Below are 26,964 nucleotides of genomic sequence, written 5' to 3'. Positions count from 1 at the left end.
TAAAATTGAGATTTTCCATGTCATTCCTAAATAGGATTTTTAATATTGGTGTGATAAAATCCATTGTATGGAAATACCATCACTCATACATTTATTCAATCACAAATACTGAGTTCCTACAACATACCTGGCACTGTTACAGGGGTTGGGGGTACACAGGGAAGCAGACAAAGCCTGCCCTCATGGGGCTTCTGTTCCGTGGAGGTGACTGCAAATAAACCACTGTGTGCATGAGGGATGTTACTTTACATGGAGTGGAAGGGAAGGCATCTCTGAGGTCAGCATGGAGGGTGGACGGAAGCCAGGTGAGTATTCAGGGAACAAGTGTTCCAGGCAGAGGGAATAGGGAGAGCAAAGGGCCTATAATGGGACTGACTTGGTGCAATTGAGGAAGAGCATGGAATCACTGTACCTAGAAAGTGGGGAGCAACAGGGGAGAGGGCTAAGAAGCAAGACCAGAGAGGCAGAGAGAGACTGGGTTATGGAGGGCCTGGTAGGCCCTGGAAGGAGCTCAGATTTTAATTCATCTTCCCCCCATTGTTAAACACTTCAAGTGTGTCTCCTTTCTTTCCTACTCTTTCTCGCTACTCCTCCCTTCTCTTCCCCTCATATGTAAAACACAATGATGGGCATTCTAGTATATAAGCCCTTGTCTATTCCTCAAATTTATTCAAATAGGAAAAATTCCTAGAAGGAGAGTCAGACTGCTTAAGTTTAAATCCTTGCTCTGCCGTTTACTAGCTATGTGACCTTAGGTTGCTTAACCTTTCTTTTTTAATAAATGTATTTATTTTTGCTGAGTTGGGTTTTCGTTGCTGCGCTCGGGCTTTCTCTGGTTGCGGCGAGCGGGGGCTGCTCTTCGTTGCGGTGCACGGGCTTCTCATTGCGGTGGCTTCTCTTGTTGCGGATCACGGGCTCTCCCCACTGCTTTACTGAGCAGGTCAGGTGAGGGAGTACGTGCAAATGTGCCTTTGCAACCTGTCAAGTGCTATAAAAATGTTACTTCTGTTTTCTTTAATCCCAGGTGCCACTGATTTCCAGAGCACGAAATATTTCTGAGAGTTCCACTGTATCAGTCAAGGAGGATGAGGAGGAGTCCTCCGATGAGGCAGATAAGAAGTCTTCCGAAAACACCGCCCAGAGAGAAAAGCTCGGAGATGCGAAGGAGAGTACAAAGGTAGAGGGATTCTTCTCTTCCCAGAGGGCGGAGCAGAGCTGGGAATCTGGGCTTCGGTGGTGTCCCTGCCCCTCCTGTCTCACCACCATCACAGGTGGTGGGGGGGCGGCTGGCTAATCTCATATTCAGAGGGAGAAGCGACCCTGCAGGCCACAGAACTCGCCTTCCTCCCTCCAGAGTTCGGGGTTTGGCTGGCTCAGCTGGTTTCGCCCAAAGCCTGCCAGAGACGCGCCCCCCCCTGGAGACAAAGACGCATCTGACAGTCCTGACTCTGAGGTAACCTCGGCAGGGAGGGCATGGAAGCTCTCCCTTCTAGGGGCCCTAGGAGGGTCTGGAGCTGGCATCTCTACCCTGGTCCGGGTGAAACAGGTTTAGTGATGGAAGATCGTGGGAAACAAATTGGTCCAGTGAGGGGAAAGGCAGATGATGAAAGGCCTTAAAAGTCAGGTTGAAGAATTTTAACTTTCGAGGGCCAGGAGTAATTTGGATCATTGAGCAGAGGAGCGGCCTAAAGAAAATGGAACTTGGGGGAGAGAAAGCCAGCATCTGGTTGAGGCAGGAGGCTGCCATGTGGGCCCTGCAGGAATACAAGCAGGCAGCATCGGTTTGTTAACCGTCAGGGCTACCTTCCTTTCTTCACTAAGCAGGAAGACCCCCGAGCATCTTCTCCTCCCCAGCCCAGCCCGGGCCTCTCGCCTACGCCGCCCCCAGCTCCCCAGCCTCTGCCGGATGCCGGCGCCTCCTCCAGGGACACAGGTACCGCCAACCTCATGTCCTCTGGGCTGCCTGTGGTCCTCTCTGCGCTCCCCGGGGGGGGTGGGGTGGGGGTTGCCTTCTGGGCGTGGGGACTCCTCTGTCCCGAGCAGCGGGAACACCCCTGACTCATTGCTTCCTAGGCGGGAGCGACGCCCGAGGATCAGCGTCCGGGGCCGGGAGAGCCGAGGGCACGGGGAGTGGAGGCTTGTCGGGACCTGAGGTGAGCCGCCCACCAGGCGCCTGTGTGCGGACTGAACTTTCGTGTGGGCTGGAGGTGTCGCCCTGTGAGGGCCTGACTCGTGGAGGATATAGAGAAAGCTTCTGTATTAGTTTGCTAGGGCTGCCAGAACGAGGTATCAGAGACTGTGCCATTTAAACACCAGAAACTGATTTCCTCCCGGTTCTGGAGGCTGGAGATCTGAGATGAAGGTGTCGGCAGCGTGGGTTTCTCCCTCAGCTTCTCTCCTTGGCTTGTAGCTGGCCATCTTCTCCCTGAGTCTTTACATGGTCTTACCTCAGTGTGTGTCTATGTCCAAATTTTCTCTTCTTAGAAGAACACCAATCATAATGGGTTAGGGCCACTCTAATGACTTCATGTTACCTTAATCACCTTTTTAAAGACCCTGTCTCCAAATACATTCTGAGGTGCTGGGGTTAGGACTTCAACATATGAAGTTTGGGGGGAACAGGAGTTAGCCCATAACTGCTTCTTTAGGTGATGTCTAGAGAACGGCCTTGGGACTTCCCTGGCAGTCCAGTGGTTAAGACTGTGTGTTTCCACTGCAGGGGTCGTGGGTTCAATCCCTGGTTGGGGAACTAAGATCCTGCATGCCGTGTGGCATGTGCAAAAAAAAGAGAACGACCTCTTTCCCTGTCCCAGTAGGAGCCAGAGTTTACCAGTATCCTTGGCAAGGGCTGTGATAAACTCTTGATGAATTGTCCACACCAGTATGGATTTCATGCCGATTGCTAGGAAAACATTTTTATTTCTTGTGGCCTGGTTACAGCACTCGTGTAGTATTTTAGATCTTTCAAAGAATAGGAGGTTACTTTTTATGATGCTATTAATACATTTATTATGGCCTTTTCTTTTCATGCAGCAGCACCCGAGGCTCTGCAATGCCACCCTAGACCCAGGGGTTGGCTGTGCCCACTTGAACCACGTTTGTTTGCTCAAGATTCCCTGAGCTCTATGACGTCTGCATCTCTTGACCAAAGTTGATGCTCAGGGAAGCCCTTGATGTTCTGGAATCTGGGAAGTGGTGACTAAGAGGATTTTCCATTATTTTCCGTCACAGGATGTTTCCTCTGGGCTCTACTTCAACCCTGGTGTTCTGCTTCCCCCACCCCCCTTGAAAGGGGCTGTCCCTCTCTACAACCCATCCCAGATCCCCCAGGTAAGGAGGCCCTGAGGGAGAGGGGGTTAGGAGCATGGGTTCTGGATTAAGGAGACCCAGATTTATAACTTACTTATAACAACTTACTGTGCCTGAGTTCTTGAGCAATGACTAACCTCTCTAAGTCTCAGTTTCTGCATCTGTAAAATGGGGTTAGTAGTAGCTACCTCAGCGGATAGTTGTGAGGATTAAACCGGAGCATGTATGTGAAGGGCCTGGCACTCAGAAAATGCTCAGTCAATGTCACTATTATTAATATTGCACTTGACCTTTCGTAAGTCTTGAGACTCAGGAGAGACAATTGGTGTTGGTGTCAATGGTGTGGTTGCACCAGGGCTGTGTCCTGGGGGTGACGGGATCATTGCAAAGTTTGATTGAAGCTAAACTCCCTGCTTCTGCATGATCTGGGGCAGACCGCTTGTTCTGATGTATTACTGGCCTCCCTTCTATATAAAATTGAATTTCTTTCTCCTTATTTAAGAGGTGAAGGTGTTGGGTGAAAGCGAATAATGAGAACACCACCATGGGAAGCCAAATACAGCAGAAGGGTTTCTAGACCCTCAGAATGCCCAAGCTCAATCCAGCCAGTCAGCCCTGGTCAGAGTCATGCTTGGGGCTATAATCTAGTGCCATGCTTGTTCTTTTCCAGCTCTCCATGGCTACCAGCCTGAACCGGCCAAATCGCCTAGCTCAGCGCCGCTATCCAACCCAGCCATGATGAAAAGGACCAACCATCCCAGGCTGGTCTCCCTGAAGCACAACTTTTATGGTGTTCTCGTTTCTTAATCTCCCAGCCCCTTTGCCACATCGGGGCCCCCAAGAGGGTTGTGCTAGCCTGTTGCCTCCATGGGGCATAGAGAACGCAAGGGGACAGGGTCTCCCAGGACATAGCTCAGTTCAATCTCTTAAGATTAGCTTCAGAATGATGGTGCAAATGACTTCATCAGATGGAAAAGCTGGGCATAACAGCAGACTGGAGGTGAGAAGAATGCTGTGACGGCAGCACTTAGAATGTGGCTTGAGATCCTCGGGAAAGTCAGGGCCTAAGAATCCCACTGCTGGAATCAATGATGACACCACTGGCCTCAGCAGCAGGAAATTATTGGGGGAGACGCACTCAGAGCAATATTCTAGACTAACTTTGACTTCTTCCTCAGCCTTAGTTACAGACCAATTCATGGCTCTAGTTAGCAAAAGAGTTCTGAATCTCGGAAACTTATCATTGTTTCCCATCATCATTCCCTCTTGGGTGACATTTTGGCAGTTTCCCTCTTGGTTTTAGTTTTGTGCACATTTTTTATGTGGTTCAGATTAATTATATTTCTCTCACTTTCTTAGCTGGTCCTATTTTTCCACATTCTGGCATCTGGCTATCAAGTTAGATTGCCATAGGCATCATATTGTCATGGTAACTACTGAACCTAATGATGCAGATGGATGGAACATCAGTGTAATAAAGGATGGAAAATGTTCCCTAAAAATGCACTCCTTCCATAAGAGAGGAGGAATGAGTGCCTGAGTTTGTTAATACCTCCCTTCCTCCCTCGGGCCTTTGCAAATTGATGTTCGGAGGGTCAGAGGAGCCAGAGGGAGGAGGGGCACATCTTGGAAATTTCCATTTCTCCTTTCAAACCCCCAATAGGAGTAACTCTTGCTGTTTGTCAGATTTGCTGAAAATTGTTCCTCACAAAGAACATTTTTTGTATGTGTAATTGTACATACAGGTTTTGTACTTTAATGTAATATGGTTCTGATGTTGATAGTGATTAAACCAGATAATTTTATAGCAGATGCTTGTCTCCGGCTGGTTTTTGCAGAGGGAGAGAGCACACTGAGTGGTCTCTTCCCTGAAGTCTTTCTAATAATGGTTTCATTGTGTGATAGGTGCGAACAGCTGGTAAAAGCCCTTTGTTAACGAAGAATCTAGGGAATGGTCCTCTTCTAAGTCTACTGCTATTTTTTCAGTTAAAAAAATATGGACAAAAGCTCCTCTGATGCAAATTGGTTACTCTGTTAACTAAATATTGCATATTCTGTTCTCTAAAAAGTTTATTCATCTCTCAGATTAAATTGGGAAATGTGTGCACCAGTGTTTTGCATCTAGAAGGCCCTCAGTAAGTGCTGTTCCCTTTTTCCCTAAAAAAGACTGCAGCCCCTTCAGTTTGGTATGCTGACACCCAGTGGCGGTACAATGCCAGTAGTTTGTGAGTTTCATAGGCACCCAATTGTTTAGACTTGAATCCTGGCTCATCCACAGTTCATCTTGTAGTCTTGGACAGGGTTATCTAACTGTCTTGTGCTGCAGTTCCCTCATCTATAAAATGAGGATGATAATTACAATAGTACCTACCATATAGGGACAGTGCAAGAATTAAAGGAGTCAAGCTCTTAAAAAAGTGCCTAGTACATGCTAAGCATTTTATGTGTGTGTTTTTAAAAAATTATTAGTATATAATCTAATAAGTAAAATTGCCTTATCTTGTTGCCTATGATATTAAACTGTGGATTTTTCATTCTTTTTTTAAAAAAATTATTTTTTTGAAGTATAGTTGATTAATTCCTACTGTATAGCAAAGTGATTCAGTTATACATATATACATTCTTTTTTAATATTCTGTTCCATTATGGTTTATCACAGGATGCTGAATATAGTTCCCTGTGCTATACAGTAGGACCTTGTTGTTTATCCATTCTATGTATAATAGGTTGCATCTGCTAATCCCAACCCATGCCTCCCCCACTCCCCCTCCCCCTTGGCAACCACAAGTCTATTTTCTGTCTGTGAGTCTGTTTCTGTTTTGTAAATAAGTTCATTTGCATCATATTTTAGATTCCACATATACGTGATATATGGTATTTGTCTTTCTGAATTATTTCACATATTATGATAATCTCTAGGTCCATCCATGTTGCTGCAAATGGCATTATTTCATTCTTTTTTATGGCTGAGTAGTATTCCATTGTATATATGTACCACATCTTCTTTATCCGTTCATCTGTTGATGGACATTTAGGTTGCTTCTATGTCTTGACTATTGTAAATAGTGCTGCTCTGAATATTGGGGTGCATTTATCTTTTCAAATTATGGTTTTCTCTGGATGTATGCCCAGGAGTAGGATTGCAGGGATCATATGGCAACTCTATTTTTAGTTTTTTGAGGAACCTCCGTGCTGTTTTACATAGTGGCTGTACCAATTTACATTCTCACCAACAGTGTAGGAGGGTTCCTTTTTCTCCACACCCTCTCCAGCATTTGTTATTTGTAGACTTTTTAATGATGAGCATTCTGACCAGTGTGAGGTGGTACCTCATTGTTGTTTTGATTTGCATTTCTGTAATAATTAGTGATGTTGAGCATCTTTTCATATGCCTGTTGGCCATCTGTATGAGATTTTTCTTTCTTGATACAGGTGTGTAATGGGAAGAATAATTTAAAATTACTTCTCAATAGGTGTTCTTATGACTAAGCCAGTTTCTCTCCCTGAATCCCACCTGCCACCAATGTTAGGTCATGTGGCTTAGTGCCCCCAGGAACAATGACATAGGGGAAGTCCTACCCTATAAAAATAAGCACTTTAGAGGAGGACAGTGAGGACAAAAGAGGAAGGTAAAGACATCAGATGCCTGTGTCCTCACTTCTGCCTCCTGTTGGGATTATTCATGGAAAACGAGTGACTACAGTGTCAACAAAGCATGTACTGAGATTAGTTACTTCCCAGGCAAAGGAAGTAACATGTGCAGCAGTGGACACATTTTCTGAGGGGAAAATCAGAGGGTTTTATGCACTAGAAAGGGAGGAGGCCATGGTACTTATGCTAATTCATGATTGGAAGCTTGTACTCTGGCAAAGTCAGAACGCATCCATTAACATGGAGCATGGTTGGTTAAAACAAGTCCTGTCGTTCATTCGTCAGGAAAGAGCCCTCAGTTGGGCCCAGTAAGGGTATGATGAACTGGGGTCTCTCAGAGCTCTTAGTTGTTTATCAGCTTTTTTTAGTGATTGTGATGGTGGTGAGTTTGCTAAAGGTCATGACTATTTTAGAGCTTTAGAGGTTAAAACCAGTTGTGGTGAAACAAAGCAAATGCAGCTGTAAGAAGAAAATACTTTGTTCCTCCTTTACAAGGTGGAAGCTTGGGAAGTAGAACAGGTTGTGCTAGAAATATGCTGCTGGGAACGGGGAGCCTGAGAACACTGGGGCCTTTTCTCATCTACAGCTCCTGAGAGGCTGCAAGCCTTTGCAGGCCAAGGAGAAGCTGGCTTTGGCTTGGGAGCCATAGCATCTTGGCCTTGGGTTTGACCATGGTCTGAGGCAGAGCCTCCAGCTCCCTGCAGTCTGGTGTACGTGGACTCTTGCAGGCAATGATTGCACAGTGTCCCAAAAGGCCACAAGGGACCAGTTGTCCCCTGTAGATGCCAGGTCAGCGCCGGGCCAGACCAGCTACCTGCAAAGCGTAAGGCTGACCGTGTCAGCCATAGGCCTTCTTTCCCATCACCGTAAGCCATTTTGGGGACAGGAGATAAACAGAATTCTCTCTCTTTTAAAAAAGGAATTTCCCAAAGACACTGTTTAAAAGGGAAGAAACTGAGATATTGTTAATTGGCAAGTTTGTTTTTGCCCCTACTCCTCAATGGGGTATGAGCTTGGAGGAAGAATAGTTATAGGAAATGAAGAAGCTACATTTTTCTTAAAAAACTGAGTGGTAATGTGCAAATTTGTGATCCTGCTATATACATATAATTTAATGTTTATATGGAAACACTTAAACCTAATGTTCAGTAATTTGGAAGAGAATAAACCGTTAAATTCCATTTAAGTGTCTTTATCACATATCACCATTCCTGACTTCTGTCTAATCCCCTTATGTGGCTATAAAACTGCAAACAAGCCTTGCTTCCTCAGTCACCTATACCTACTCCTCTTTCAGGCCTAACTCAAGCTTCAGGTTGCTCAGGATCAAAGTCTCTGCTAGCTTTTTTCTTTACCCTAGAAATCTCCTTTCTCTTTGGTTTCTTCCTCTGAGCAACCAAGAAGGGCAAGAGGCTGCATCCACCTCTTCACTAAAATCAGAATATTTTCTTCCCACAGGAAATATGCAAAGCACTCTTGCCCTTGAAAAGAATAATAGGTGTGTAATTTGGGTCTCTCCACTCACAGGGGTTTCTCTGACACTTCCCGAACCAAGAGAGTGGCATGGAAGTGCCTTTTCCCCTCTTGTTTTTTTTTTTTTTTTTTTTTTTGAGGAGGGAGATGACGCTCAGGAGGATGGTCCTGACGTTCTGCGTGGGCTTCCACCGCTCCGAGGGCAGCTCCCCGCTCTGGGGGTCATCGACGGGGGTGTGGAGGATGGAGATGCACACGTCCCCAGTCTCGTAGATGTTGGGGTGCCACATTTTGGTCAGGAAGCGAAAGGCCGGCGGAGAGTAGGGGTAGTCAATGGGGAACTTGAGGCGCGCCTTGAAGCAGCCGCCCTCGTAGTAGGTTTTGGGGGGCCCGAAGATGGCCACCTCCCAATTGTACAGGTCGCCCTCGTCCACCAGGGTCACCCGGAAGCCCTCCACCGGCTCCTCCTGCAGCCCCTTGAGCTCCAGAAGCAGCCCCTTCTGCGAGCTGGGCACCAGCGGCCGGGCCATGGCGGCGGCGGACGGGCCCGGGGCCGGGGGCGCTTGGGGCCGCGGGGCCGTGGGGGCGCGGGACGGGCCGGGGCCGGGGCCGCCTTCTTCGTCTGCGCCGCCACCACCACCCGGAGCCGCCGGGCGCTCCAGTAGCTCTGCACCGCCGCCCGGCGCTCACCTCAGCCTCCGCGCCGCGCCCTCGCCGCCCGCGGCCGCGGCCGCGGCCGCGCCTGCGCTCCGCCCGCCCTGACCGCGCCTCTCCCCTCGTGTTTTTGTCATCTTAAGCTGGAAATTGCATATGGCATGGTCTGCACGTAATAGGGTATTAGGTACTTACCTGGGTTTGCCTCAAACACGGCCTTCAACACTGCCTGCTCTCATGAAGTACTTATACCAGGCACCATTCATTCAGATCCTTCAGAAATGGTTTCTTAATGAGATTTAAAGTTATTTTGAATGAGGATTTAGAGCATATTAAACTGTTTTCATTGCAATCTCACTAAGTAAAGGAATCTGCTTCCCATACTCTCTTCCTTTTTATTTGTATCTCCAGGTAATGGTACTTTGCAGGAACTAGGTCAACAGCAGTGCAACTCAGACTTGACTGACCCATGCAAACTGTTGTTATTTTAATGTGAGATGTTTTCCTGGTCTTTATCCAACTTAGAGCCGATTAAGTATCCCATTTTTAAAGAATCTCAGGAGAGGATTCCATGGCTTCCCCTGAGGTTTCAGGCTAGGGTTTCACACTCTCACACATTATTAGGAAGCTATTCCTAGTACTTTCCACCCAAATCACTCATGAGGCTCTTTAAGACTCTCAGCTGGTCCTCAGCAGAGAGGGAAAACAGCTGCTCCCCACCACCTGTGCCTGGAACTCTTCCACGTTCTGTAAGCCCATTAAATCATGTCTCAGCTTGTGAAATGAAGGCTTACAAAATGGGGTTTTCTTGACTAAAGTTGGGAATTAAACCAGCTAAATGCTTGGAATCTTTTGGTAGCTATGGTGACCAGACATTCTGAATTGCAGTAACAATAGAAATATATTTATTGAGTACTTATGTGATAGGGGCCGTGCGAGCGCGCAGCCTTTAGAGCCAGACCGTTATCGCGAGACCCTGAGCGCGACCGGCAGTTAACGTGGGCGGCAGTTAACGTCGCGGTGGTCCTTCAGGCAGACGGTGCGGTGAGAGGCGGATGGCGTCCTTCTCCCTCGGGCCCTCCAGGCCCTCTGGCTTCGGCCCTGGCGGGTGAGCTGGGGGGCCCGGGAACAGGCTGAGGGCTGTGTCCCGCAGAGCTCTAGAGCCCTCTCCACGGCCGCCCACTGGCCAGGCCCAGGCCTGGAAGCAGCAGCGAACCTCTCCCCCATCCCCACCTCTGCGACCTAATGGTGGTGGCATCTCCATGGGTCACAGTCCGCGGAGGCTTCAGCAACTGGAATATATGGACACTGCCACTAAGGTAACAGCTTCAACCAGCTTCAGTCTCTCTGTTTAAGTTTCAAAAATTGGTCCAGCTTAGATCGGTTGTCTACCCCTAGGAGGTGGCCAGAGGACAGGGTTAAGTTGCAAGGACACTGCACATTATTACTTTGGGTCCACCTCTGTGGTTGGCGCTATTCCCTAAGAGGGGCAATTGTGAGCTGGGAATTAACCTGATTGGTATTTGCTACACATATTCCTATTGATCCTATACAAATGATTCTTTCCAGTTTAAATGAAAAGTCTGAGGGACTTCCCTGGTGGTCCAGTGGGTAAGACTCTGTGCTCCCAATGCAGGGGGCCCGGGTTCGATCCCTGGTCGGGGAACTAGATCCTGCATGCATGCCGCAACTAAGAGTCCATATGCCGCAACGAGGATCCCGTGTGCCACAACTAACACCCAGCGCAGCCTAAATAAATACATAAATATTAAAAAAAAAAAAAAAGAAAAAAGAAAAGCCTGAGGGCCAGCTGGGTCCTGGGAGCCTGGCTTCCTCAGTGATGATGGCTGGGCAGGGTCTGGCCCTGAGGGTGCCACCAGCTGAGATCTGCCTCCTCAGCCGGGGCTGGGCACTGGCAGGAGGACCCAGGCTGGGTGCTGGATGAATGCTCCCCGGCAGGGTAACCGGCCTGTGCAGGGACCCCTCCTCTTAGCCAGGCCTGGACCTCAGAGGGCAAAAGTTGAGCCTTGGGACCTTGCCCTTTCTTGTCAGAACGAAGAATAATGTTTATTTTGGTGGAGGTTTATAGGAACATCATGACTTGACCATGACCTGACCTCAAGAACAAAGAATCTGACACCAAGAAGTATGCAACAACTAATCATGCCCCTCCCTCACCTTTCCTATAAAAGGGCTTGCTGAAAGCTTTTGGGGAGTTCGGGGTTTTTAAGGCATGAGTCACCTGTCTCCTTGCATGGCCCTGCAATAAACCTTTCTCTGCTCCAAACTCTGACGTTTTGCTATTGTTTGGCCTCACTGGGCGTCGGGCACGTGGACTTGCGTTTGATAACACTTACTTTGTGTCAGGTGCTGTGATATACATTCTATGAAGTGTGTAGTTGTATTGCAATATTTTATAGATGAGGAATCTGAAAATTCAAGAGATAGATTAAACAATTTGTCCAAGGTCACACATCTTGTAAGGATGGAGCTGGGATTAGAACCCAGGTAGTCTGGCCTCAGAATCTCGGCTTTTGGCTACATTGTCCCTGGACATATGTACATTTATTTGTCATTAATTCATCAAATATTAATTGAATGATGTGTCAGGTATTGCACTGCTTTCATAACAAGGTGGTTTTCACACTTAAAATACTCAAAGTCTAGTGAGGGAGCCAGACACATGAACACAGAAATTACTGCCTAATGTGAGAACTGTTGTACTTAAAAAAATATTCCAAGAACTTAGTTACCTTGATATCCTTCATAATGTAGGGATGTCATGTATTTATATAATTTGGGGGATAATATGGAATATGTTCAAATTATACCACCTATTGCTGGTTATGATCAAGGTGAAGTTTGTGGCTAGTGGGTAGGAAGCAAATTTAAACTTTCGGGCCAAAGTTTAAAGTGGCATTAAGCTGAGGAGGGTGAGCATGAAGCCTGAAGGAACAAGGGTCATGGAACATTGTGATGACAGGGGTCATGGAGCATTGGGATGACAGGGGTCATGGAGCATTGTGATGACGGGGCATGCAGCATTGTGACGAAAGGGATCATGGAACATTGTGATGAAAAGTGCCACGCAGCATTGAGATGACAAGGCCCATGGTGCATTGTGATGACAGGGGATATGGAACATCGTGATGAAAGGGGTCATGGAGCATTGTGATAACAAGGGGCATGGAGCACTGGGATGATAAGGGAATGGAGCATTATGATGACAGTGGTCATGGAGCATCGTGATGAATGGGATCATGGAGCATGGTGATGAAAGGGGTCATGGAGCATTGTGATGACTAGGGTTATGGAGCATTGTGATGACAAGGGCTTGGAGCATTGTGATGAAAAGGGCCATTTAGCATTGTGATGACAGGGGTCATGGAGCATTGTGATGACAAGGGCATGGAACATGGTGATAATAAGGGCATGGAGCATTGTGATGACAAGTGTCAGGGAGCATTGTGATGACAAGGGTCCTGGAGCATTGTGATGAAAAGGGTCATGGATCATTGTGATGACAAGGGCCATGGAGCATTGTGCTGACAAGGGTCATGGAGCATTGTGCAGACAGGTCTTGGAACATTGTGATGATAAGGGCATGGAGCATTGTGATGACAAGGGCATGGAGAATTGCGATGACACTGTCATGTGGCATTGTGATTTCAAGGGTCAGGGAACATTGTGATGACGTGTCATGGAGCATTGTGATGAAAAGGGCATGGAGAATTGCGATGACACTGTCATGTGGCATTGTGATTTCAAGGGTCAGGGAACATTGTGATGACATGTGTCATGGGGCATTGTGATGAAAAGGGTCATGGAACATTGTGATGAAAGCTGTCATGAAGCATTGTGATGAAAGGGGTCATGGAGCATTGTGATTACAGGGATCATAGAGCACTGTCATTAAAAGCACCATGGAGCATTGTGATGACAAGGACCATGGAGTATTGTGATGACAAGAGTCATGGAGCATTGGGACGACAGGGGATATGGAGCAATGTGATGACTAGGGTCATGGACCATTGGGATGACAAGGGTCATGGAGGACTGTGATGACAGGTGTCATGGAGCATTGTGATGACAGTGGCAAAGGAGCATTGTGATGACAGGGGTCATGGGGCATTGTGATGACAGGGGCATGGAGCATTGTGATGAAAGGGGTCATGGAGAATTGTGATGAGAATGGCATGGAACATTGAGATGACAAGGGCATAGAGCATTGTGATGAAAATGGTCATGGACCATTGCGATGAGAAGTGTCATGGAGCATTGTGATGACAAAGGCCATGGAGAATTGTGAAGACAAAGGCATGGAGCATTGTGATGACAAGGGTATTGGAGCATTGAGATGAGAAGGGCATGGAACATTGTGATGACAGGGGGCATGGAGCATTGTGTTGAAAGAGGTCATGGATCATTGTGATTACAGGGATCATGGAGCATTGTGATCACAAGGGTCATGGGGCACTGTGATGGCAAGTGCATGGAGCATTGTGATGACAGGTGCCATATAGCACTGTGATGACAAGGGCCATGGAGCATTGTGATGACAGGGGTCATGGATCATTGTGATTACAGGGATTAGGGAACATTGTGATGACAAGGGCATGGTGCATTGTGATGACAAGGGCCATGGAGCATTGTGATGAAATGGGTAATGGAGCATTGTGATTACAGGTATCATGGATCATTGTGATTACAGGGGTCATGGAGTATTGTGGTGACAGGGGGCATGGAGCACTGTGATGAAAGGGGTAATGGAGCATTGTGATGAAAGGGGTCATGTATCATTGTGATTACAGGGATCATGGAGCATTGTGATGGCTAGGTTTATGGAACATTGTGATGACAAGGGCGTGAAGCATTGTGATGACAAGGACCATGGAGCATTGTGATGATAAGGGCATGGAGCATTGTTATGACTAGGGTCATGGAGCTTTGTGATGACAAGGGTCATGGAGAATTGTAATGTCAAGGGCATGGAGCATAGTGATGACCAGGGTCATGCAGCATTGTGATGAAAAGGGCATGGAGCATTGTGCTGAGAAGGGTCATGGAGCAATGTGATGAAAAGGGCAAGGAGCATTGTGATAATAATGGCTTGGAACATTGTAATCACAAGGGCGTGGATAATTGTGATCACAAGGGTCATGGAGCATTGTGATGACAAGGGCATGGAACATGGTGATAATAAGGGCATGGAACATTGTGATGAAAAGGGTCATGGAGCATTGTGATGACAAGTGCCATGGAGCATTGTGCTGACAAGCGTCATGGAACATTGTGCAGACAGATCTTGGAGCATTGTGATGATAAGGGCATGGAGCATTGTGATGACCGGTGTCATGGTACATTGTGATGAGTAGGGTCATGTAGCATTGTGATGACAAGGGCATGGAACATTTTAATGACATGGGTCATGGAGCATTGTGATGAAAAGGGTCATGGAGCATTGTGATGAAAGCTGTCGTGAAGCATTGTGATGAAAGGGGTCATGGATCATTGTGATGACAGGGGTCACGGAGCGTTGGGATGAAAGGGGTCATGGAATATTGTGATGACAGGGGTCATGGAGTATTGTGATGAAAGTAGTCATGGAACATGGTTATGACCATGGCCATGGAGCATTGTGGTGACAAGGGTCATGGAGCATTGTGATGACATGGGCCAAGGAGCATTGTGATGAAAGGGGTCATGGAGCTATGTGATGAAAGTGGTCATGATGCATTGTGATGACAGGGGGCATGGAGCATTGTGATGACAAGGGTCATGGAGCATTGTGAGGACAGGGGTCATGGAGCACTGTGATGACAAGGGTCATGGAGCATTGTGATGACGAGGGCCATTTAACATTGTGATGAAACGTGTCTTGGAGTATTGTGATGAATGTGGTCATGGAGCATTGTGATGACAGTGGGCATGGAGCATTGTGGTGACAAGGGCCGTGGAACATTGTGATGACAACGGTCCTGGAGCATTGTGATGACAGGGTTCATGGTGCATTGTGATGACAGGGGCCATGGAGCATTGTGATGAAAGGGGGTGCTGGAGCACTGTGATGAAAGGGGTCATGGAGCATTGTGATGAAAGGGATCATGGAGCATTGTGATGAAAGGGGTCATGGAGCATTGTGATGAAAGGGATCATGGAGCATTGTGATGAAAGGGGTCATGGAGCATTGTGATGAAAGGGATCATGGAGCATTGTGATGAAAGTGGTCATGGAGCACTGTGATGAAAGGGTCATGGAGCATAGTGATGACAGAGGTCATGGTGCATTGTGATGACACGGGCCATGGAGCATTGTGATGACAAGGGTCATGAAGCATTGTGGTGACACGGGCATGGAGCATTTTGATGACAAGATCCATGGAGAATTGTGATGACAGGGGTCATGGGGCATTGTGATGTCAGGGGTTATGGAGCATTGTGGTGACAGAGGGCATCGAGAATTGTGATGAAAGGGGTACTGGAACATTGTGATGAAAGGCGTCATGGAGCATAGTGATGACAAGGGTCATGGAGCATTGTGATGACAGGGGTCATGGAGCATTGTGATGAAAAGTGTCTTGGAATTTTGTGATGATAAGGTACATGGAGCCTTGTGATGACACGTGCCAAGGAGCATTGTGATGAAAGGGATCCTGTAGCATTGTGATGACATGGGTCATGGAGCATTGTGATGAAAGGGGTCATGAAGCATTGTTTGGACAGGGGTCATTGAGCATTGTGATGCCAGGGATTATGGAGCATTGTGATGCCAGAGGTCATGGAGCATTGCCAAGAAAGGAGTCATGGAGCATTGTGATGACACGGGCCTAGGAGCATTGTGATGACATGGGCCTAGGAGCATTGTGATGAAAGAGGTCTTGGAGCATTGTAATGAAAGTTGTGTTGAAGCATTGCGATGACAGGGGGCATGGAGCATTGTGATGACAAATGCCATGGAGCATTGTGATGAAAAGGGCCATTTAGCATTGTGATGAAATGGGTCATGGAGCATTGTGATGAATGTGGTCATGGAGCATTGGGATGACATTGGGCATGTAGCATTGTGATGACACGGGCTGAGGAGCCTTGTGATGAGAAGGGTCATGGAGCATTGTGATGAAAGGAGTCATGGATTATTATGATGAAAGGGATCATGGAGCATTGTGATGACAGGGGTCATGGAGAATTGTGATGAAAGTGGTCAGGGAGCATTGTGATAAGAGGGGTAAAGGAGCATTGTGATAAAAGCATTGTGTGTCATTGGGCACTGTGATGACAGGGGCATGGAGCATTGTGATGACAAGGGCCATGGAGCATTGTGATGACAAGGGTTATGGAGCATTGTGAAGACAAGGGTCATGGAGAATTGTGATTACACGGGCCAAGGAGCATTGTGATGGAAGGTGTCATGGAGCATTGTGATGACAGGGGTCATTGAGCATTGTGATGACAAGGGCCATGGAGAATTGTGATGACAAGTGTCATGGAACATTGTGATGACAGGGGTCATGGAGAATTTTTTTTTTAATCAGTCATCAACTTTATACACATCACTTTATACATTTCAATCCCAATCGCCCAATTCAGCACACCACCTTCCCCACCCCACTGCAGTTTTCCCCCCTTGGTATCCATACGTTTTTTCTCTACATCTGTGTCTCAACTTCTACCCTGAAACCCGGTTCATCTGTACCATTTTTCTAGGTTCCACGTACATGCGTTAATATACGATATTTGTTTTTCTCTTTCTGAGTTACTTCACTCTGTATGACAATCTCTAGATCCATCCACGTCTCAACAAATGACTCAATTTCGTTCCTTTTTATGGCTGAGTAATATTCCATTATATATGTGTACCACAATTTCTTTATCCATTCGTCTGTTGATAGGCATTTAGGTTGCTTCCATGACCTGGCTATTGTAAATAATGCTGCAATGAACAATCGGGTGCATGTGTCTTTTTAATTACGGTTTTCTCTGGGTATATGCCCAGTAGTGGGATTGCTGGGTCATATGGTAATTCTATTTTTAGTTTTTTAAGGAACCTCCATATTGTTCTCCACAGTGGCTGTATCAATTTACATTCCCACCAACAGTGCAAGAGGGTTCCCTTTTCTCCACACCCTCTCCAGCATTTGTTGTTTGTAGATTTTCTGATGATGCCCATTCTAACTGGTGTGAGGTGATACCACATTGTAGTTTTGATTTGCATTTCTCTAATAATTAGTGATGTTGAGCATCTTTTCATGTGCTTCGTGGCCTTCTGTATGTCTTCTTCAGAGAAATGTCTATTTAGGTCTTCTGCCCATTTTTGGATGGGGGTGTTTGTTTCTTTAATATTGAGATGAATGAGCTGTTTATATATTTTGGAGATGAATCCTTTGTCCATTGATTCGTTTGTAAATATTTTCTCCCATTCTGAGGGTTGTCTTTTCGTCTTCTTTATGGTTTCCTTTGCTGTGCAAAAGCTTTGAAGTTTCATTAATTAGCTCTAGCAGTTTTCTGGTGGCAGTTTTAGGATTCTCTATGTATAGTATCATGTCATCGTCAAACAGTGACAGTTTTACTTCTTCTTTTCCAATTTGTATTCCTTTTATTCCTTTTTCTTCTCTGATTGCCTTGGCTAGGACTTCCAAACTATGTTGAATAATAGTGGTGAGAGTGGACATCCTTGTCTCGTTCCTGATCTTAGAGGAAATGCTTCCAGTTTTTCACCATTGAGAATGATGTTTGCTGTGGGTTTGTCATATATGGCCTTTATTATGTTGAGGTAGGTTCCCGCTATGCCCACTTTCTGGAGAGTTTTTATCATAAATGGGTGTTGAATTTTGTGAAAAGCTTTTTCTGCATCTATTGAGATGATCATATGGTTTTTATTCTTCAATTTGTTAATATGGTGTATCACATTGATTGATTTGCGTATATTGAAGAATCCTTGCATCCCTGGGATAAATCCCACTTGATCATGGTGTATGATCCTTTTAATGTGTTGTTGGATTCTGTTTGCCAGTATTTTGTTGAGGATTTTTGCATCTATATTCATCAGTGATATTGGTCTGTAATTTTCTTTTTTTGTAGTATCTTTGTCTGGTTTTGGTATCAGGGTGATGGTGGCCTCATTGAATGTGTTTGTGAGTGTTCCTTCCTCTTCAACTTTTTGGAAGAGTTTGTGAAGGATGGGTGTTAGCTCTTCTCTAAATGTTTGATAGAATTCACCTGTGAAGCCATCTGTTCCTGGATTTTGTTTGTTGGAAGATTTTTAATCAGTTTCCATTTCATTACTTGTGATTGGTCTGTTCATATTTTCTGTTTCTTCCTGGTTCAGGCTTGGAAGGTTATACCTTTCTAAGAATTTGTCCATTTCTTCCAGGTTGTCCATTTTATTGGCATAGAGTGGCTTGTAGTAGTCTCTTAGGATGTTTTGTATTTCTGCGGTGTCTATTGTAACTTCTCCTTTTTCATTTCTAATTTTATTGATTTGAGTTCTCTCCCTCTTTTTCTTGATGAGTCTGGCTAATGGCTTATCAATTTTGTTTACCTTCTCGAAGAACCAGCTTTTAGTTTTATTGATCTTTGCTATTGTTTTCTTTGTTTCTATTTCATTTATTTCTGCTCTGATCTTTATGATTTCTTTCCTTCTGCTAACTTTGGGTTTTGTTTGTTCTTCTTTCTCTAGTTCCTTTAGGTGTACGGTTAGATTGTTTACTTGAGATTTTTCTTGTTTCTTTAGGTAGGCTTGTATAGCTATAAACCTCTGTCTTAGAACTGCTTTTGCTGCATCCCATAGGTTTTGGATCGTCGTGTTTTCATTGTCATTTGTCTCTAGGTATTTTTTGATTTCCTCTTTGATTTCTTCAGTGATCTCTTGGTTATTAAGTAGTGTATTGTTTAACCTCCATGTGTTTGTGTTTTTTACGTTTTTTTCTCTGTAATTCATTTCTAATCTCATAGCGTTGTGGTCAGAAAAGATGCTTGATATGATTTCAATTTGCTTAAATTTACTGAGGCTTGATTTGTGACCCAAGATGTGATCTATCCTGGAGAATGTTCCGTGCACACTTGAGAAGAAAGTGTAATCTACCTTTTTTGGATGGAATGTCCTATAAATATCAATTTAATCTGTATGGTCTATTGTGTCATTTAAAGCTGTGTTTCCTTAGTAGTTGTCCTTTTGGATGATCTGTCCATTGGTGTAAGTGAGGTGTTAAAGTCCCCCACTATGATTGTGTTACTGTCAATTTCCTCTTTTATAGCTGTTAGCAGTTGCCTTCTGTATTGAGGTGGTCCTATGTTGGGTGCATATATATTTATAATTGTTATATCTTCTTCTTGGATTGATCCCTTGATCATTATGTAGTGTCCTTCCTTGTCTCTTGTAACATTCTTTATTTTAAAGTCTATTTTATCTGATATGAGTATAGCTACTCCAGCTTTCTTTTGATTTCCATTTGCATGGAATATCTTTTTCCATCCCCTCACTTTCAGTCTGTATGTGTCCCTAGGTCTGAAGTGGGTCTCTTGTAGACAGCATATATATGGGTCTTGCCTTTGTATCCATTCAGCAAGCCTGTGTCTTTTGGTTGGAGCATTTAATCCATTCACGTTTAAGGTAATTATCAAGATGTATGTTCCTATGACCATTTTCTTAATTGTTTTGGGTTTGTTTTTGTAGGTCCTTTTCTTCTCTTGTGTTTCCCACTTAGAGAAGTTCCTTTAGCATTTGTTGTAGAGCTGGTTTGGTGATGCTGAATTCTCTTAGCTTTTGCTTGTCTGTAAAGCTTTTGATTTCTTCATCAAATCTGAATGAGATCCTTGCCGGGTAGAGTAATCTTGGTTGTAGGTTCTTCCCTTTCATCACTTTAAGTATATCATGCCACTCCCTTCTGGCTTGTAGAGTTTCTGCTGAGAAATCAGCTGTTAACCTTATGGGAGTTCCTTTGTATGTTATTTCTCATTTTTCCCTTGCTGCTTTCAATAATTTTTCTTTGTCTTTAATTTTTGCCAATTTGATTACTATGTGTCTCGGCGTGTTTCTCCTTGGGTTTATCCTGTATGGGACTCGCTGCGCTTCCTGGACTTGGGTGGCTATTTCCTTTCCCATGTTAGGGAAGTTTTCGATTATAATCTCTTCAAATATTTTCTCTGGTCCTTTCTCTCTCTCTTCTCCTTCTGGGACCCCTATAATGCGAATGTTGCTGTGTTTAATGTTGTCCCAGAGGTCTCTTAGGCTGTCTTCATTTCTTTTCATTCTTTTTTCTTTAGTCTGTTCCGCAGCAGTGAATTCCACCATTCTGTCTTCCAGGTCACTTATCCGTTCTTCTGCCTCAGTTGTTCTGCTATTGATTTCTTCTAGTGTAGTTTTCATTTCAGTTATTATATTGTTCATCTCTGTTTGTTTGTTCTTTAATTCTTCTAGGCCTTTGTTAAACATTTCTTGCATCTTCTCGATCTTTGCCTCCATTCTTATTCCGAGGTCTTGGATGACCTTCACTATCATTATTCTGAATTCTTTTTCTGGAAGGTTGCCTATCTCCACTTCATTTAGCTGTTTTTCTGGGGTTTTATCTTGTTCCTTCATCTGGTATGTAGCCCTCTGCCTTTTCATCTTGTCTATCTTTCTGTGAATGTGGTTTTGCTTCCACAGGCTGAAGGATTATAGTTTTTCTTGATTCTGCTGTCTGCCCTCTGATGGTTGAGGCTATCCAAGAGGCTTGATGGGAGGCTCTGGTGGTGGGTAGAGCTGACTGTTGCTGTGGTGGTCAGAGCTCAGTAAAACTTTAATCCACTTGACTGTTGATGGGTGGGGCTGGGTTCCCTCCCTGTTGGTCGTTTTGCTTGAGGCAACCCAACACTGGAGCCTACCTGGGCTCTTTGGTGGGGCTAATGACAGACTTTGGGAGGGCTCACACCAAGGAGTGCTTCCCAGAACTTCTGCTGCCAATGTCCTTGTCCCCACGGTGAAACAGAGCCACCCCCCTCCTCTGCTGGAGACCTTCCAACACGAGCAGGTAGGTCTGGTTCAGTGTCCCCCAGGGTCACTGCTCCTTCCCCTGGGTCCTGATGCGCACACTATTTTGTGTGCGCCCTCCAAGAGTGGGGGTCTTTGTTTCCCCCAGTCCTGTCGAAGTCCTGCAATCAATTCCCACTAGGCTTCAAAGTCTGATTCTCTATGAATTTCTCCTCCCATTGCCGGACCCCCAGGTTGGGAAGCCTGACGTGGGGCTCAGAACCTTCACTCCAGTGGGTGGACTTCTGTGGTATAAGTGTTCGCCAGTCTGTGAGTCACCCACCCACCAGTTATGGGATTTGATTTTACTCTGATTGTGCCCCTCCTACCGTCTCATTGTGGCTTCTCCTTTGTCTTTCGATGAGAGGGTGTTAGAACACATCCCTGGACCCAGGGCAGTATGAAGTGTATTATGGTTAGACCCGAGGTCTCAGCAGGCCCGTAACTTTGGTCTGTTCTCTCCTGTCTACCTTCCTATGTCTCCAGCTGTCAACATTTGACAGTCGAACCAGCAGATGTGATGTGTTCAAAGCATTTGCTTCTGATGTCAGATAAGCTCCTTTCCCACATCTAAATTCTCTGTAAAAGCAGAATTTTCGTGTTATTATGTGTATTGTAATAATGCTGCTTAGACTTTTTAGGTTAGAAAACTGGTGGCTTGCCAAAGACCTCCAGTATAGAAAATGTCAGTCTCTAGCACTGTCCCATGTGACTTGAGGGGCAAACCTAGATAATACCAGATGGTCACACGCTATCTATGTTGTTCCTGCCACAGGATTAGCTGTGTAAGTCGGGAAGTCTGTAGGTTTACAGGTGGGTAGTAAATGCCCTGTTACCTGCTAAAGATGAGTATCCGTGGTTTTCTCTAAGGCAGGGTTTCTCAACCAAGGCATTGACTTTTGGGGCCAGATAAACCTTTGCTGTGGTGTGTGAGTCCTGTGCATCGTAGAGTGTTTAGCAAGGTCCCGACCTCTACTCACTAGGTGCCCATAACATTCCCTCTCTCTCCTCCCAGTTGTGACAACCAAAATCACCTTCAGACTTTCTCAGATGTCCACTGGGGGGCACAATTGCACTCAGTGAGAAGCAATGGACTCAAGGCTACCAATATCTTTGAGGTAGACTTGACGTCCTGTTGTAAAAGACATACTCATTCTCCTGTTTTTATTTTGGAAATTAGATGCCACTGTTCATGATCCTTATTCAGATGTCTGTAATTAAGTTTAGTCAGACTACCCACTCACAGGTGGGACACTGAGACAGAGGGAAACAGCTTGTCCAAGTCACATGGCCACATCCCTTGCCTCCTAAGAAAACGTGTCACAAGTGAAAGCAAGCTGGCTCTTGTAATGTTGACAAGTCCTTTTTGTTCAACAAATGTGCCAGTTTTAGAGTTGTTCTTTGCCCTCTAACCTTTTGGAGGGCTTACATAGCCTTCAAGCTTCTAAAGAAATGAAATGGGGCACTCTTTCCCAAGCAGGAAGCAGTTTCGCTGGCTGTGTGTGAGAGGCCTTGGGGACTTGGAGGATGAACACTTGTCGAAACAGGGTTTATCCCGATATGCTAGAGTAAGGCTCAGTGCACCACACCGGTGTTATCAGGTGGTGTTGGTCAAATAAGTAGTACTACAGAGAGAATCTTACTTTAGTCAATTTAAAGTTTTGAGATCTCACTATGTTTTTTAAAACAGGTATTAAATACATGCATTTGGTAAAACAGTGCAAAAGGCTGTTTGGTACATAGCAGCCAAAGAAATACAATGTGGCTATTCCGTGCTGAGCTATGCTGTGAGCATTATCAAATAGATACTGGATTCTGAGGCCTTTGTTCAGGAACAAAAAAGAATATAAAATATGTCATTACCACAACTAAGGAGCTGGCCTGTGGTAACTAAGACCCGGCACAATTAATTAACTAACTGACTATTTTTAAAAATCTCATTAATAGGTATTTAATATGATTTTTTAAAATTTATTTATTTATTTTATTTATTTATTTTTGGCTGCGTTGGGTCTTCCTTGCTGTGTGCGTGCTTTCTCCAGTTGCGGTGAGTGGGGGCCACTCTTTGTTGCGGTACGTGGGCTTCTCATTGCGGTGGCTTCTCTTGTTGCGGAGCACGGGCTCTAGGTGCATGGGTTTCAGTAGTTGGGGCACGAGGACTCAGTAGTTGTGGCTTTTGGGCTCTAGAGCACAGGCCCAGTAGTGGTGGTGCACGGAATTCATTGCTCCGCGGCGTGTGGGAACTTCCCGGACCAGGGCTTGAACCCTTGTCCCCTGCATTGGCAGGCGGATTCTTAACCACTGTGCCACCAGGGAAGCCCAGGCTCCAAACTTTTTAAAAATGTGTTCCTTCCACCTTCATGGAGCAGGCGTAGGGGATGGGGAGGAGTGAGAACCCGATTGGCAGGGGTCGGTCTCAACCCCAGAAGGGGATGGGGGAGGATCTAAGGGGTGGCACCGGGCCACAGTCGACCCCCAGTGACAGCTAACAGCTGCACTGCTGCCCCTTCCTGCCCCAGGACCTGAGCTCAGGTCCCAGGGCGGCTGGAGAAACGCACTGTTTTTGGTGAGATGCTCTTACTTACTGTGTGGAACTGCTCCGGCTGCCCCGGCGACCACACCCCTGCAGGGCCCTGTGCCCGTCTTCCCTGCCCCCTGCCCAGGTCTCGGAGAACAGCAGTCTCTGTGGGGCAACCTGCTTCCAAGTCCTTCAGTGACCGTGGAGGACTGGGAACGGGCTGGGCTGCCGGGGAGCCTGGGCATCCAACACCTGAGCTCAGCCCTGGGGGCTCACGTGAGGGCAGGGGCTGGGGGTGCGGGCGGTGAGTGGAGGGGCCTCCAGCCGGCGTCAGCCTGCGCCCTGGACCCAGGGAAAGGCCTCACCCTCTCAGTCCTGACCTGCCGCTCGGGAACCCTGTGGCACACCAGCCCGAGGCCTGTGGCGCCCACCACAGACTGCCTGGCACACGGCTGGGGTGCCAACGCCACACCTGGATTTTGCACGGGGACCATCTGGGGGCTCAGTGCATGGGAAGACGAGCAGCCCACAGGCCCCGACATGCCCCTTCCATATCCATCGAGAGGTGCCTGATGGAAGGCCGGCTGTGCTCCTTTTCAAGCCCCAGGGAATTCACACGGACAGCCCTCCCGGCCACGGGGTGCCTGCCCACCGGCTCTGGGCCTGCGACCAGCCCAGAACACAGAAGGCACAGAAGTGGGTGCAGGGAGCTGAGCCGGGTCTGCAGAAGGTCAGACATCACAGCCTGGTCCACAACCGACTGGCCTAGGGTGGGTGAGAATGGGCGGGCAGGCTGAGGGGAGGACAGAGCGTGGCACGGCCAATCACAGCCCCCGAGATGCCAAATAGTGACGGGCGAGAGGCTGGCAGGAAACTGGCACCCCCTCACTGGAGAGCCTGCCTGGCCGGGGTGCGGGGCACCATCCCCGTCTGAACTCACCCCACACCTCAGCCGTCTCCCAGTGACCAAGACGCATCACCACGGCCCCAGGGCTGATCCCCGACCAAGGTCAGAACTCCCTCCAGTGTGACAGCCCCCGTGCCACTCCTGTGGTGGAAGGGACGTCAGGCAGAGACCAGGGGTAGAGTCTTTTTTATTAATGGCTGCGTTTTCAAAGAACCGTTTTGTTACCAGGAAAGCTCCCCAGGAAGGGATTGCATTAGTGCAACAAGGGGGAGCCTTGATGCCAGGCTCTCCAGACACTTTCAGGTGGAGACTTTTGGCCTAGGCCGGCCACCGGAGACTCAGGGGCTGGGAGGACACACAGCTCCTCCCCTGCCCCGATGGGGCGCTAAGGCAGCCGGCCCGCCTGGGTGGGCAAAGCCCCATGCCGTCAGCAGGCCGGCGGCTTGCAGCCCTCAACCTGCAGCCCTTTGCTCAGGAGGAAGGCGTCCTGTATGGGGTCACAACCCAGGAAGAGCTTCACCATGCCCTTGGCATCCTCGGAGCTCCCTGGCCTCAGAATGCAGCTTCTGTAGTCCATGGCAACCTGACGAGAGGGGGCGGGGCTGCAGGAGGGTGGAGCACCCCCTTCACTGAGGGTGTGGGTGTGGCCACCTCTGCTGTGACTCAACAAAGGGCAGGGGAGCAGGGGGTCCAGGGCAGGGTCCTCAGAGCCTGGCAGGCCCAGGTTGGCAGCACAAGCATCTAGGCCCAGGCCAAGGACCTCCGTGTTAGTCTGCACGGCAGGCCGGCCTCTCACCTTGCCACTCAGGACGCCCTCCTGCTTGAAAAGTGTGTGGACCGTGTCCTTGGAGTACACCTCGCTGCACAGGTAGCCATAGGACCGGGCGTCGAAGCTTCCTGCCAGGTGGCCGAAGGTTGCAGGCAGGTGGGTCCCTGGGACACACGTGGAGAGGCTCCTGCCCGGCCCCCTGGCCGCGCCATGCCCCTTCCCCAGAGCCGGGGCCTCAAAGCAGCCCTGTCTGAGTCCCCTGCCACTAGAGGGAGTATTGGCCCAACACTTCTAGAAAACGGGGACCTTGCGGGCAACTCAGTGGAGGGACACAAATCAATCTTTGCCGACTTTCTGCTGAAGCTCACGAGGGTTCACCCCTAAGCCTCTTACAAGGATAGCTGCCCGAGGCTCCGAGGGATGAATCAGGGCTCGCCCTCCAGCACGGGGAAAGCGTGGGTTAAAGCGCTCACAAGGGAGTGAGCTGCGTCTCCACACCACACCGACATGCACGGGTAAACCTCGTTGATGCGTTCCATCCAGGGTATGAAGCCCTCTCCTGCCTCTTCCAGGCTCTCCAGAAAGCACATGCAGATAGGCCCAACCCACCCTCGGACTCCACGGGCCACAGCTGGAGGGACCAGCCCAGGAACCCAGGCAGGAAGAGGCCAGAGGTCAGCGGGCCTCGGCTAGAGCCTGTCAGTCGGTCTCCCTTCACACACCACCAGAGGATCCTCTTGATCTGGGCAGTAGCCACCAACCGACCGCTAAGGTGGGCTCAGCATGCGCTTGCCTACCTGGCATGGCTGGGACCCCGAGGATCTCCTGGCAGAGGTGGGCATTCTCCTGGGCCGGGTTCGAGGGCATCTGCACGTGCAGGGCATGGTCCAACTTGGCCAGGACGATCTGGCGCAGGTTGAAGAGGCATGGAGGGTGGGAGGAAGGAGATGTGGGACTGGCACTGTGTCCAGGCCACGCTTTCCAGCCGGGCGGTCCGGGAGCACCTTTCCTTTCCCTCGTCCCGGCCGCATCGGGTTTGGCCAGCCTGGACTTGATGAGCTTGTCCAGCAGCTCCTGGGGGATTGCGCGATCCATGACCCACCGAGACTGGAAGCAGCGTCAGGGCTTCACAGGGCACGGAGCTCCCGGCTCCAGAGCCTTCCCTCTGGTTCTCAACACCGTCTGTCACCAGACGCGCAGGCAATGTGCCTTTCTTTTCGTTTGTCTTTTTTCAGGCCCTCAGCCACGCAAAGGTGTGAAGCCCTGACACTCGCTGCCACGTGGATGCACCCTGAGAACACGATGCTCAGCGAGAGAAGTCAGACACAGAAGGACACACAGGGTGTGACCCCACTGAGGGGAAACGTCCAGAACAGGTAGATCCACAGAGTCAGGGTGGTTTCCTGGTTGTCAGGGGCAGGGGAGGGGAGGGAATGATAACTAAGGGCGTGAGGGACATTTTTGGTGTGAGGGAAATATTCCAGAACAGGACAGTAGTGACGGCTGCACAGCTCATTAAGTTGTCCCCTCGTGCTCCGGTGCAGCCTGTGAGAGCATCGCACTCAGGACGAAGGGCTGACCACAGGAAGACTGAACGAGCACTGGGTCCTGGACCCAGACGCTCAGCTGGGGACCCCCCCCCCCCGTGGGGAAGTCACTGGGACATGCTGAGCCTCC

General features: G+C 47.7%; 3 protein-coding genes across 3 annotated transcripts in view; 1 reads left to right on the top strand and 2 right to left on the bottom strand.

The window, feature by feature from the left end:
• Window positions 1–5,121, top strand: part of SEC16B (SEC16 homolog B, endoplasmic reticulum export factor) — a 93,871-nt gene extending 88,750 nt beyond the window's left edge. Inside the window, exons 23-28 of the mRNA XM_057552418.1 lie at window positions 1,025–1,177; window positions 1,355–1,453; window positions 1,825–1,933; window positions 2,074–2,153; window positions 3,232–3,330; window positions 3,980–5,121. Of these exons, the coding sequence (XP_057408401.1) occupies window positions 1,025–1,177; window positions 1,355–1,453; window positions 1,825–1,933; window positions 2,074–2,153; window positions 3,232–3,330; window positions 3,980–4,048 (609 nt within the window). The 3' untranslated portion in view covers window positions 4,049–5,121. The remainder of the gene's footprint in view (window positions 1–1,024; window positions 1,178–1,354; window positions 1,454–1,824; window positions 1,934–2,073; window positions 2,154–3,231; window positions 3,331–3,979) is intronic.
• Window positions 5,122–7,448: 2,327 nt separating this feature from the next.
• On the bottom strand, window positions 7,449–24,588 carry LOC103013031 (uncharacterized). Its single transcript, XM_057558192.1, has 3 exons — window positions 24,552–24,588; window positions 8,486–9,100; window positions 7,449–7,774 (listed from the first exon to the last, which is right to left on the bottom strand). The coding sequence occupies exons 1-3, from the start codon at window positions 24,586–24,588 to the stop codon at window positions 7,449–7,451; spliced, it is 978 nt and encodes a 325-aa protein (XP_057414175.1).
• Window positions 24,589–24,945: 357 nt separating this feature from the next.
• LOC103013323 (thimet oligopeptidase-like) lies at window positions 24,946–26,382 on the bottom strand. The gene is made up of 4 exons (XM_057558114.1): window positions 26,319–26,382; window positions 26,085–26,213; window positions 25,315–25,451; window positions 24,946–25,101 (listed from the first exon to the last, which is right to left on the bottom strand). The coding sequence occupies exons 1-4, from the start codon at window positions 26,380–26,382 to the stop codon at window positions 24,946–24,948; spliced, it is 486 nt and encodes a 161-aa protein (XP_057414097.1).
• Window positions 26,383–26,964: the final 582 nt, after the last annotated feature.

The sequence above is a fragment of the Balaenoptera acutorostrata genome, chromosome 1 (assembly GCF_949987535.1).
Source record: "Balaenoptera acutorostrata chromosome 1, mBalAcu1.1, whole genome shotgun sequence".
Lineage (NCBI taxonomy): Eukaryota > Metazoa > Chordata > Mammalia > Artiodactyla > Balaenopteridae > Balaenoptera > Balaenoptera acutorostrata.
Note: the sequence above shows the minus strand (reverse complement) of the source record. Positions and strands in the feature narration are given on the sequence as shown.